The 14192-nt window shown below is 33.4% G+C and overlaps 1 protein-coding gene across 1 annotated transcript in view; it reads left to right on the top strand.

The window, feature by feature from the left end:
* LOC150105635 (endochitinase-like) overlaps nt 1-10296 on the top strand; it is a 34492-nt gene extending 24196 nt beyond the window's left edge. Inside the window, exons 5-9 of the mRNA XM_090394957.1 lie at nt 795-898; nt 1101-1224; nt 5732-5926; nt 6565-6687; nt 9969-10296. Coding sequence (XP_090251083.1) covers nt 795-898; nt 1101-1224; nt 5732-5926; nt 6565-6687; nt 9969-10115 — 693 coding nt within the window. The 3' untranslated portion in view covers nt 10116-10296. The remainder of the gene's footprint in view (nt 1-794; nt 899-1100; nt 1225-5731; nt 5927-6564; nt 6688-9968) is intronic.
* The last annotated feature ends 3896 nt before the right edge of the window (nt 10297-14192 follow it).

Raw genomic sequence — 14192 nt, 5'->3', positions numbered from 1 at the left:
TCTTTCACTTATTTACAGAATTCTACAGGTTGACACAAACATGTGAATGTTCCTCTGTACCAAACAATGGCTAGATCTCATTCTTCATTTCGAGTATTGTATTCAATGTTCCTATCTGTATTCACGGGCAGCGGATAATTGGACTGAGTGAGTATTCATATAAAGAAGACCTATTATGTGGTTTTAAACCTCAAAGATAGAACAAATAAAACAGATTAGATTTTAAAACGTTAAAAAATATAATAATGAATCGAATTAAATGAATATTTTTACATTTTCTTAAGGATGTCGTAGTAAGGGGGGGGGGATAGTTTTTCACGAAATGACGATGCGTTGTAGGTCAGATTTAAGCAAATATTATAAATATTGAAATAAAATCTCGAAAAAAATCGCAGAAAATAAATTCTTAAGAATTTATTTTCTGCGATTAAGAAGAAATTCATGGGATCCCAAGACAAGAATGTAAAGTATTTACTTCACATGATCTATATTCTTTGTGATTTGTATACTTAGGCACATTACTTTTATTGTCAACTGCAATTTCACTTCGATAAAATACTTTCACCGTTAATGGTTGCATGAGACCATCGGGAACATTTTGCTCTTGGGAGTTTTGTTTGTGATTTGACGTCAATGCTGTATTAAGCTTTGTTTCCTTGCATTACATTTAATACTAATATCAGTCGATTATTACAAAAATATGCATAGAACTTTTCATGAGACATAAATACTGTTTGATGAATATGTTAAATAAAAATTCATTTGTTTATATTGACTTTACATTTTGATTACAGGAACTGCGAATAGCTTTCAGTCCCCACAACCTTACATTAACAGCTGCTGTGCCTATCGAACCAACCTTACTTTTAAGAGGATATGATATATACCAACTTGGACAGTAAGTTTTTTTTGGTAAAAAATTACATTAAATTTTACCTACAACAAATCCAGTAATTTTGCGATAACAAAATTTAAATATGCTCTGACATTTACGTATAAATTTCAGCACACCCATACTAGAAAATTAGATTTTTTTTTTTTTTTTTTTTTATTACATTCTAAATTAAACAGTCACAAAATAATCAAAATATTTCTTGCAGACTGCTGGATTTCATTCATGTTATGACATATGATCTTCGAGACAGTTGGGCTAATTACGTTGATGTTCACAGTCCTCTCTATCGACGTCCCTTTGACAAAGGATTCTTCGAGAAAATCAACGTGGTAAGGCTAATTGTCTAATAGTAACATTTGCTACCTTTCCCACCTTTTCTCGTAAATAATTTCAAAATTTTCATGTTAGCTATCGCTCACAGAAATTTATTCATAGAAATTGAAATTCATAGAAATAAAATATATAATATATAATGTATATTTACATGCCAAAATCGTGTACTTTTCATATTACTTTCAATTCGTCAGTCAGATCATAATTAGCAAATTATTTAAGCTCTTCCTTTTCTCTGAAAAATTTCGTACCGCTGGTCATCTTGTCCCTCCCTATGCATACGAAGCTAATTAGCAGCTTTTTTTCTCCTGTTATTGCGAAGTGTTCTGCTTGTATTTCCTTCTATTTTACGTTTTAGTTTGCCAGTCAATGAATTTTAATATAGCCTGGTTAATCACCTTTCGAAATAAAAATGATTATTGATAATTATGCAAATCAGACTCCTATACGTTTTTAAAAAGTGAAAAAAATATTTTTATAGTAAATGTTAACAATCTGAAGAATGGCAAATGTAAATTTATGAGCAACAGTTTCTTTCTCTCGCTTTTTGAGAGAAATGATTAAGAGAAATAATGATTAAGGCATGCACTTAACAAAATTTATTGTTAGATCATTAGGGTTATAATATATTATACCAGTTTAAAGTGAATGTGAATTCAAAACTGTTTATAATTATGAAATCAAATGAAAAGCACTACATTAAATTGTAAATTTATATCAATTGTAAAATTTCATATTATATTATATTTAAAATAAAACATATTTTGTGCCTTTCATCAGAAAGGCACGAATTAGGCAACTTAAGCAGGATCGAAAAAAAAAAAAAAAAAAACTATACATTATTAACTATACGTTTTTTTTTTTTTTTTTTTTTTTTTAAATTCGTAAATGCATATGCATTTATTAAGTTCTTGCCTGTCCATCAGAATGCAAGATATCACCGAACTCTGGTTGGGCCGTTTTTATTGAAATTCGAAATTTGAAATCTGTAGAAAAAATTGTCGAACAATATCCACAAATTTTTGGCAAAACATTTTTGAAATTACATATCGCTATAACTCCGTTTTGATGGATTTTTTTTAAATACTTTACTGATATTTAAGATTCAGACTAGAATATGTCCAAGGGGTTGAATTCTGGTTTCAATATCATTTTTTATCAGTAAAATTTGGCAAAATTATTCGAACTGATAGTAATAATTCCGCACTGGCTGGAAATTTGATATCTGGATCTTTAAAGTCATTTCAATTTTGGTTTCAGTTGCACAGTCTGAATGGCAAAATTAGGTGAAAGAAATCATATTTACAGTGCTTAAATGTAAAAAAAAAAAAAAAAAAAAGCTTTAGGTTCAACTGTTGTACTAATGAACAGTGTCGCTATGTAAGAATTTTATTAAGAAATTAAGAAATTTTATTCCTCCATCAACACACTACGCCATCTATCCCCCAATAATAGTTTTTTTTTTTTTTGTCTGTTAAGTATATGACTGTTTTTTTTGGTCGATTTGCCTATGTGCGCAATGAATATTCAGCTTTACTTGTATATGTAATACAACAGCAAACATAAGAATGTTATAATAAACATGTTTATATAGAAAGTATGTGTATAAATTATAAATGTTATAAACATGTTTATATAGAAAGTGTGTGCATAAAGGTGTACGCATAATACAGAGAAAAATTACTTAAAAAAAAAAGATTGGCAGTAAGGAAAAGGCGCTAGGCGATGGTTAACCTATTACAGTAATCCCTCGATTAGTGCGTCATTTTTTTTCGATAACCAAATTTGATTAGTGCGCCTCTAAAATTCGATTAGTGTGCCTATATACATCTTAAAAAATAAATGTTACAGATTTTAAAAATTTTCGATTTATATACATTTTTATGGCTAACTATCTTAAAAAATCACTCACCAGAATGAAATACTTTAGTTACTGATTTAAAACATTTTACAAAGTTATTTTTAATGGCACGCTACACTACTTCCATGTACGCTATGTATACGATGTTCCAAACTTTTACAGCCAAAATTTATGTCGTCTGGTAATTACATAACATTTTCCTGATCATATCTAGTACCTCCTTTGCAATTATTTTCTTTATATTTTTTATTATTTTTTATTTTAAAGTATTTTCCCAACCTTTCATCGTGAGTAAAAGAATTAGTGAGCAAAAAAGTGAAAGTGTGAAAATGATTCGAAAAGTAATCTCATCGGAAGAAAAATTTGAAATAATAAAGAAAAATGAACAAGGCGAGTCCACAGCAAAGATAAGACAAGAACACAAAAATGGGTGAATCAACTATAAGAGCAATTTTAACCAATGCTGCTGAATACAAAGTATTATAATGATTGAATTAGAGACTTCTTTGTAGATCGAAGATTGTAACCAAAAACGGATCCTGCTAAGAACTGACCTTATTAAATCAAAAGCATTAGGTCTCTTTGCAACCTTGAAAGAAAGGGCTACCAATGATGGAAAAGAAGAATTCCACGTTAGTGCTGGGTGGTTTTGAGAAATAGCCTACATAATTTTAAGTTAAGGGATATTACATCCCATATTGTTTCTTAGCCGAATGAGAAACTCAAAGAGTTTCATGCCGAATATAGAAACTATATAAAGTTCGGCGATTCCAAGCGTAAGCAAAATACCTGGATAGTGCAGCAATTGACCCTTTAAGTAGTGCAAGGTGAGGCCAACTCATAGCAAGGGTGGAGCAAGCTCCGATCACTATTCTTGATATTTACTCATAATGTGAACTTAGCTCCTAGGAGCTGTATTACTGTTCAACATTATGAGAGAAGGTCCGACATTTCTGATATTGATATCAGCAATGACAGGAACGTATTGACGAAATTGTGCACACTTTGCTTTATATTCGTCAATATGTTCCTGTCATTGCTGATATCAATATCAGAAATGTCGGACCTTCTACCCAGACCGGTTTCAACCTTTTTTGAGGCCTCATCAGTGAGTAGCTAGACCTAGGGACCTAGGATGTAAGTTCTGTTCGCTACAAACTTTGTATTAACTAGGTCTAGCTACTCACTGATGAGACCTCAAAAAAGGTTGAAACCGGTTTGGGTAGTGACCTTCTCTCATAATGTTGAACAGTAATACAGCTCCTAGGAGCTAAGTTCACATTATGAGTAAATATCAAGAATAGTGATCGGATCTTGCTCCACCCTTGCTATGAGTTGCCACTACTTAAAGGGTCAGTTGCTGCACTATCCAGGTATTTTGCTTAAGCTTGGAATCGCCGAACTTTATATATTCGGCATGAAACTCTTTCTCATTCGGCTAAGAAACAATATGGGATGTAATATCCCTTAACTTAAATAAGTTCATGTCGCCGAATTGAAGCCTTTGGCTCTTCATATATTAGCCTACATAATGTTCTAATCACAGGCGAAGCTACAAGTGCCGATAAGGAGGTGGCTGCAAATTATCCAGAAATTTGAAGAAAATTGTGTAAGAAGGGGACTATTTGATCAACAAATATTTAATGTCGATTAAACCGGTCTTTTTTTTTTTTTTTTTTTTTTGGAAGCGAATGCCTTCCAAGACTTTTCTAGCCCAATCAGAGAAATCCCAGCCTACTTATAAAGTCGCAAAGTCGAATGAAATTACTGCTAGCAATATGGGATCCATTTGGAAGCACATTCTTCCACACATTATGCAAATGATTTTAGAGGCTTTTCAAATGAATCTAAGTTAATTAAATCTCATTCTGAGAAGTTGAGTGATTCCAACCTGCTAAATTTACATGCACAGCGGGAAGATCCTGAAGAATATGAAGAAAATTTAATCATTGACAAGCCCAAAGAGATTTCACAGAAACAAATTTAAATATTTTTCGTGCAACCGAAACTTTTAAGTAGCAATGCTTAGAGACTGGCCCTTGTGAAGAGAGAAGCAGGAAAATTTGCAGAAGAGGCAGTTGTATGAAAAAAAGAAACAGAATGTCCGCCAGAATAATAAATTTATATTCTGAATATGTTTTATTGCCTTTCAGCTTCATGGGTTTCCTTTAACTAGGCCCTGAGACATACCCTAATTCTTTTATAAAAAAATTAAAGGTCAAAAAAGAAATCTAAGGAACGAATTATACATTTTCCCATAGGTTATTATACTCGATTAGTGCGTTTTCGATTAATGCGCCTGTTTTAAAGAATGCATTAGGCGCACTAATCGAGGGATTGCTGTATTCGTAATAGTAGCCTACATTGACTACGCGAATATTACTAGCTGTCCTTCTAACCAGCGGATATAAATCAAACTATAAAAAAATAATCAAACTAATAAAACAAGCTATAACTAATCAAACTCAAATTTTAAACATCTCGTAATGACTTTTGCTATTTAATGGTAGATTGACCAACCAGAGGATTTCAGTGAAGTTAATACCGATACATTAATTTCCAATATGAAATTTTAACTATATCCAATTGCCTACCGACAGTCTGTTTTGCTCTGTTAACAAGAAAATATTTTTTTCCGACAGCACGATGGACTGGAATTATGGGAAAAAGAAGGGGCTCCCAAACACAAACTGATAGTTGGAGTACCATTTTATGGTCGTACATTCACCCTTCAAAGCGAAACGGATAATCACCTACGATCGCCTTTAAGTCTGGATGTGGAAGCAGCAATACCTGGTCCGTACACAAAAGCAAACATTTCCATGGCCTACTATGAGGTAAGCGAAAAATAAATAAAAAATTAAATAAAATAGAAACTCATACATTGTATCGAGAATAATATTCTAAGGCACAAATGCATATAACACGGTTCTAAAATTTAATGAAACTGTGTGTGCAGCTGCATCACGTGCTTTTCCAAACGCAAGTTCACTGTAGACTACGATTTCTCGCCGTGGTCATAAATATGTCGTCCAACAATATGAACATGCTGTTCTAGACTACGACTAGACTGAAGTCTAGAGTCTAATTTTTGCATAATTAAACACGTTTAAAATAATATTTGAACATGTCTATCACGAATAACCATACTTATTGATCCAATTAGCTGGATGAAAGAACTTAAAAAAGAAAACCAAGTACTCTGTGTAAATATTCTCATATTTCAATCATGTCTTCTGATGACCAACATTATATGCAAGATTGTTTAAAATAAACATATTTTCTTTCTACGGATGCGTTAGTTTAAGGTGTTCTGGTAATGAATTCCTAAAGTATAATGGTTAATCTATTAATTTATGAAACATTTATACATCACATCTATAAGAATTCGCACAACATTAATTTTTACTTGTCAATATTATTAAAATTTGGGAGAAGTTTGTTTTCTAAAACATTGCTGTGTTTCTTTGAACAGATCTGTCCTAACGTGGTAAATCAAACATGGATAAAAAAATTTGATGATATCGGCAGGTGTCCTTATGCCTATCATGAAGACCAGTGGGTTGGTTACGAAGATGAGGAGAGTTTATCAATGAAGGTGAGGTTGTTTTGTACTATTAAAATTACTTGTTGAACGATATTATTTCTAATATATTGCTATTAATATTAATATTATGATTTTTAAATACGTACATTATATATTAAATGCGATAACAAATTTTAAAAATGTAAGGCAATTTCATTGGACTGGACGTTTTTCGCAACTGACAACAGCTTTTCGAAGAACTATGATCGTATTTCAACCTCAACCTCAACTATCTGCTGTATTTCGAGTTAACAGAAATTCATACAAATTCATAGGTTTTCTCATTTGCGCATTAGCTAGTTTATAGATCTCTACGCAGATCACAGTCATCACCCAATTTCCTTATAAAACACCGAGAGCGAGATTAGTATAAAAGATGCAAAATTTTCATTCCGAGCAGTTTAGATTTAGTTTGTCGCGGATTTTTTCTCCCCTCATAATTTTAATTATGAGGTGAATTAAATTAAAATTAAAATGATACGGGGTACTTTATGAAATTAGAAAATTGGCATTAGCATGCCACCTTTTTTCTATCAACCTAATGTGCCTTTTGAATAGATGTTAAAAAGATATAGATAATAGAAAAGCTAGGGCCTCTTCCTTCACTTACAGTTTAAATACCCTAGGAGATTCATATATATATATATATATATATATATATATATATATATATATAACTCCTAGAATCTTCGCAGCCGGATGTGTCTTTCAAAGAAATTTTACATTATTAATTCATGAAAGGGAGGGGAAGTGATTGGACACACACAGTACCGTCGACAGGATGTAGTATAGAGGCAGGCGCCGCTTAATAAGGGCGCCTGGAACATTGTAAAGACTTGGAAATAGTTTTGAGCAGTGGCAAAACATCTGACGTAGATGCAATAGATTTATTTGAAGAATTAAAAATTCTCTCAAAAATAATACAAGAGAAAAGTGGTCCTCGCCAAATTTTATCATATACATTGTATATATAATCAAAATCTTGTAGAAATTTATCCCAACGTAACCACCGCCCTAAGGATATTGTTAACAATTCCTGTTAGTGTAGCAAGTGTGGAAAGAAGTTTTCCAAGCTTAAACTGATTAAAAACTATTTGCGAACAGCAATGACCCAAGAAAGATTGGTTGGTCTAGCAACTATATCGATAGAGGCGGACATAGCTTATAATTTAAATTTAGAAGAGCTTATAAACAGTTTTATTGTGCGATAGAGGAAACATTTAATTAATATTATTATGTAATCGTTTTGCATTAATGTTTCTGTTGTAATAAAAACAAAATAGCAATTGGAGATTTTCTTATATTTTTGTCTTATAATCCATCAGGGGCGATATTTAACTGTTTGCCTCAGGGCGCGATCTAATCTGGCGCAGTGGCGCACTCAGGGGGGAAGGGACATTCCCCCCCCCCCCCAAAAAAAAAAGAAAAAGGAAAAAAACACTAGAATTTCCAAAAATCTTTTCCTAATTAAAATTCTTTTATTTATTTATTTATTTATGTCGTGTCTTAGCAGTCACATAAGAAAGAAATATCCTATAGCTCTCGGGAATCCCGGCTGCTGTGAACGCAAGGCGAACGAAGTAGTGCACTTGCGGACCCAGCGCTACTTCGTTTGCCCGAGCCGGGCCAGCGTATCATGTATTGGCAATCACTGCAGTTACTCAGTCGTAATTCGTATGCAATGTAGTGTGCATTCTCAAATCGTCTACTCAACTCGCCAACAAGATAAAATTTTGAGTGCTCGGCCCCCTCCAAGATTAAATCCTGAGTGCGCTATTGATCTGGCGACGGTGTTGATTGGACATTTCCTACAAATCAATTTTCCGAGTAAGCACTGAAAATGGTAGTAATTTCACTGGAAGATGAAAAGGGATAAGAAACTATTAAGGTAGGCGATAAATTTTATAAACAGATAAATTTTTCAATCGAAGGTGAATTAGCCGATCTCATACGGAGGTAGCGGGGTGTTTTTCTCCCGGAAACTCGGGTTTTTCATCCCACATACAGACAAATTGGCACTTCAGAGAACACGCAATTTACAGACAAAAAGTACTAGTTGTGGTGGTGGTGTTGGGCGGTAAATGGCGTTGATGGAGATGATTGGTAGAGGTTCGGTGCTTTCGATTTAATTTCGGTGTAATGGTGGAAACAGTTGTATAGTAGGTGTCCTCCCGCGATGAGTCTTCGGACTCCTTGGAGGTGTCACAAATAATAATAATAATAATAATTTCCAAGAAACACAAACGCATCCGTGTGTACTGAAATCAGACGTTTCGTTCTAGCTTTCAAAATGTATGTGATATCGTGATATGAGATTAAAGATTGTGTTTGAAGTGAAAACTAGAGTAGTGTAAGAATGAATAAAGTTGTTATTTGTTTGGAATTGCTCCCAAAAAAATAACTCCATCTATGAGACCAGTGTATTATGCGTGTTTTCTAGCTAGTTTGCCTGTATCATGGGAATGTTAAACTCGAGTTTCAGAAAGGGGGGGGGGGGTGAAACCCCGCGTATGAGACCGGCTAAGTAACTTTCAGTCGAAAAGCCCTTATAAAGGTTCCTCTCATTCTGGACTGGATTCGAATCTAAGTCTTTTCAACCGAAAAAAAAAAAAATCATCGAAACCATCTGAGCTACATAGATTTAAAGATTAAATCGGAATTAGTCATGTTGTTATATGATGGGACAAAAGATCGAAATCCGGAAATTCTGGTAGATTTAAGTTTAAATTCATAACGTCATTATTAACGTTGACGCTAACACCACTAAAAAAATACATCAAGCAACTAACGCCATGAGCAGAGCGTATTATGCTTGTAAACTGGGTGCGTTCTCTGGCAGGTATGCAGTTAAGCGGAATGATAAATCAGAGATTCCAGATGACAGAAAGAAAAAAAAAAAATCCTGCATCTACCTTTATGAGAGCAGCTAAGTCGCCTAAAACTAAAATGCTGTTATAAATATTCCTCTTGTACTGCGAAGGGAAGCGAATCCATGTCTTTCCAACCAATACACGTCATCAATATCAGCTAGACTGCATAAAAACGTATGAAATGTGATTCTTATTTTTCTCATTTTTATGCAATGAGTAATAATTTATTACTGTATGTAATATAATATGTATTATTTTATGGAATGAGTAATAATTTTCGCGATTGATCGGGAGAATTTCAGTGCCAAAACATATATCAATGTCAAAATATAATCATGAGGCTTCAATTCAAATATAACAATTCAGAATATATATATATATATATATATATATATATATATATATTATTCGTTTGCTTTTCAGATGGAATTCGTTCGAGACAAAGGTTATGGCGGTGGCATGATGTGGGCCATTGATTTGGACGATTTCAATGGTGCTTGTGGAAAGAAGAATCCTCTTGTGGATGTCATGTACGAGAAACTTAAAGGTTATTCGGCTCCAAAAGAATAAAAATCTGCAGATCACATCCAGTTTTATCTGCAAAAACAGAAGCAAAATTCGACACGCATTAATGATTTTTTGTAGATAATCGATTTCTTTTTGAAATCGATTATCTATTTCAAAATTAGATGTATATCATCTTCACAGTTCTATAATTCTTTCTTCCTTATAAGTAGCCTTGAATATTTTAATTTCGAATTATGTTAATACCAGGCATCATGTGAAATGTATGAATATCAGATGTGGCTAATAAAGTGTTCAGTTCTCGGTGTTTTACATAAAGTGAAACCAGGCTCTCAAAACTTATTCGAAGTGTCAACGACGTGCTGTACTTGCAATATAAATTAAATAGGTAGTGGAACGTAACTACGACTTGAATTTTTCGCAAACAGGTTTTCGTGATTTTTGCGGTAATCCAAAGAAAACGCAAGTCCGAAGACAGTGCGGAAGGGATTCGAAATTCTGTTGGAGATGGATACAAAAATCGTAGCAAGGCCACTGGCTGAAATATATGCCTGGGGAATAAAATATTGTCTTTAAATCGATAGATATATAGCATTTTCTCTGCACGATAACTATAAATATTAGTGTCATTAAGCCAAATTTTGTTTAAACTTCTGAATTTAATCGGACTTTATATGAAACCCTTTCAACACTTGAGTAAACATAAAATATTACAATCATTCATTTCACCAGCTACAAACGGAAAATCAAAAGTCACCAAGATACTCAGAATAAAAGTTTCTTGATTTTCTCTATTTTTATTATAAAACTTTATGGAGAGATTAAAAGAACACTAGTGTTGATTGGAACTTGATTGAAGAAGCAATTTATAATTCCAGGAAGGCAAAACGGGAAGTGTAACAGCCACTTTATCTATTGCGAATCCAGTCGGAGCTCCAATATATATATATAATATCGGAAGTTAAAAAAAAAAGTTAGTAAAAAGGAACGAATACTCTACAAGAACCCTTAAGAGAACTTGATCAAGGAATGCGACCCAAATAAAACAAGAAAGAAGAGGAAAAAAAGCGCAAGGAAGTAAGATTGCAACAATACAACAGAATATATATATAATATATATATATATATATATATATATATATATATATATATATATATATATATATATATATTCGGTAATACTTAAAGCTATAAGAATGCTAACAAACTTCCCGAAAATAGGTCGAAAAAACGTGGACGAAGGTGACGGCATGATTTAGATGTTGCAGTAAAGAGAGTGCAAATATGTATGGGAAGAAAAAAAAAAAGAAGCGCTTATGTGAGCGAAACGAAACTGTGATGCATTCTCTTCGAATACAAAAAAAAAAAAAAAAAAAAAAAAAAAAGGGAAGAGAAAGAAGAAATGGCGGAAACGAGGAGTTGCGACATTAAAAGACCCCGCAGTATGAAAGATGTGGAACTCTCTCTCTCTCTCTCTCACATACACACACCCAAAGTATCTTTTATGGTTTTCTTTTTTTTTTTTTAGTCAGTCTCGCATTTTGAAGTCCGAACGAATTAGGAAAAATACATATTAAGAACTAAAAGAGATACTCCTTTGAATGAATCAATTAATTGAAATATTAAAAGTCTCTAAAGATCCAAGTTGACCTACTACTATCAGCTTGGAAAAAAATAAAGCAAAAACGATTTTTTTGTGAAATAATAATTGGTTGTTAAAAAATATAAAATGAAGAGTTCAAAATGCTCTAAAAATAGTCTGCAGGCGTCTGAGTATCATATAAAACGAAATTATTTGAGACCACCAGTATGAAGTTGTTGTTTTTTTTTTGCTAAAAAAAAAAAAGATCATATTTCTCACTACGCTCACCCCACTCATGTACTGTATAATAGTGATGCACTGTCTAATTTAGTCTCTTAAGGAGACATAATTCAATGAATTTTTATCATATACTACAGGAGTGGCCAAACATCGTGTTATTACGGGCCAAATACAAAAATCTCAGACTCGTGAGCAGCAATCGGTTTTTCTTCCAGGTAATAATGAGCCGCAGTTGGGCCATGTGCGATATATTATTATAATAAATAAATATAAAAATTAAAATTAAATAGCGAATGAAATTACTGAATTTGAATAATAAAGAATTTGAAATTAGGTAAAATCAATGAAAAATAGGATTTGAGGTAGTACAAAGACCGAAAAAAAAAAAAAAAACACCTTGATTCAGCGTTTTCACACAAATGTAGCAGTAGGTAAAGTAGCTTAACTGACAACGACGCGGATTGGAACAGCAAACTGCGTAGATCACATGACAGACCGAGGAGGCCAAGATGGGTAAAAACTGCAGACGGTCACAGGTGTACTGCGATTTCATGTGATTATGGATTTTTTTTTTTTTTTTTATTACAACATTTCATGTAAGGTAATTTCGTGTAATTATGGATTTTAATTTTTATTAAAAAAGACTATCTATTAGGAGCCTGTGTAGCTCAGTGGATGTGGCGTTTGCACACCACTGCGCTTGGCCGCACAAAGGAAGTCTTGGTTTCGAGTCTAGTCGGCGACTAGAGGAAATTTTTCTAAGCCTTTTTTCGACCGGTTCCCGAGTTAGTCGATCTCTGGCACGGGCAAGCAGGTTTTTCCTCCCGGAAACTCGGGTTTTTCGTCCTGTAAACTCAAGAAAATCGACCGCAGAACCCACATTATTTTTCAGACATTAAATATATTGTGTTACGGTTAGGGACCACGAGATGGCGGCACATTTGAGCCGTCTCTCTTCACTACGTACCGCTCAATTAGTGATAGCCTTGGGCCATCTGTCTCTGATTGGGTACCAGTGGAGATTGAACTGCCCACTCAGTCTCCAAAAGTTAGATAGGGATAAATGGCCTCGCCTACTCCCGTATACGGGAATAAAAAGGCGTTAGCTGATTTTTTTTTTTTTGACTATCTATTATACTAACTATTGATGACGACTGTTGATGTTATGGAGCTGCATAGAAGGTACCAAAGAGCCGTATGCAGCTCGCGAGCTGCCGCATAAGTAAAAAAACCATCACACACATAAATTCACTAATGTTAAACCTTTAAATTTCTATATGATATATTAAGCTGCACTGGGAGAAGAACACCAGACAGGAAAGTTTATCTCTACTGAAAGAAAGAATGAAGAATTCTTGTAAGTCGGCAAGTTTTATTTTCAGTGGGTAACTCAGTTGCATCTTTTCGAAGAAAATCTGAAACCTCCGTAGGTCAGTCGTTTTAGAGGAAGCTCTTTAGATGGAAATACCCAGGTTCGGATCCCATTCATGAAGGGAACAATTTTTATTAGGGCTTTTCAACTGAAGATGAATTAGCCAGCCACATACCATGGTGGCAGAGTTTTCCTCCAGCAACTAAGCAAACCCGTTAGGAGAACCTACGCAATTTACCCCAGAAATATATATTTAGGCATAAAACTAGCTACCTCATCCTAAAATTATGCTCGTGGGCCTTAAGTTCTCCGGTAAGTACCGCGGATTATTACTATTATTATAGGAACATCCAAATCAAAATAGTTATCCTCCGAATCAGGTATATTTAGTATGCCTGTATCTCGCTTCAAATTAATTTTAATTTTCTGAACTGTGGAAAAGTTTTTAAAAATTTTAAATCAACTTTTCAGCAACTCCCTCCAGATTCAAACATCCACATCTGTTTGCAAAGTTTCAAGCAGAGTTGGAAGGGTGCCATAAGAGTTGAAAGTGAGGACTTTTTTTTATCGCAACTTCAACCACTTCCCTGCCCAGGATCAATATTTTAAGGATAGCATACATGCAAAGAATATGTCAAGACTGCGTCCTTTCGAGGCGGAAGAATATGGATCGCTAATAAATCTTGATATGAGTTAATATATATATATATATATATATATAATATATATATAATATATATATATAATATATATATATATAATAAGTTTAATGACTATTACCGAGAGAAAAGATGGCAAGATATATTTAACAAGATACTACTAGTTTACTAATTTCGTTACAAGAACATCATCAGGTATCATACTCAAAGAAATATATAAAAAATTACAGAGACTTAAAATTGTATTAACAGAACAAGTGAAAAACAGT

This window comes from Typopeltis vanoorti, chromosome 6 (genome assembly GCF_054136105.1).
Source record: "Typopeltis vanoorti isolate ZY-2024b chromosome 6, IOZ_Tvanoo_1.0, whole genome shotgun sequence".
Classification (NCBI taxonomy): Eukaryota; Metazoa; Arthropoda; class Arachnida; order Uropygi; family Thelyphonidae; genus Typopeltis; species Typopeltis vanoorti.
The sequence above is the reverse complement of the archived record's forward strand: the minus strand, read 5'-3'. Positions and strand labels throughout refer to the sequence as shown.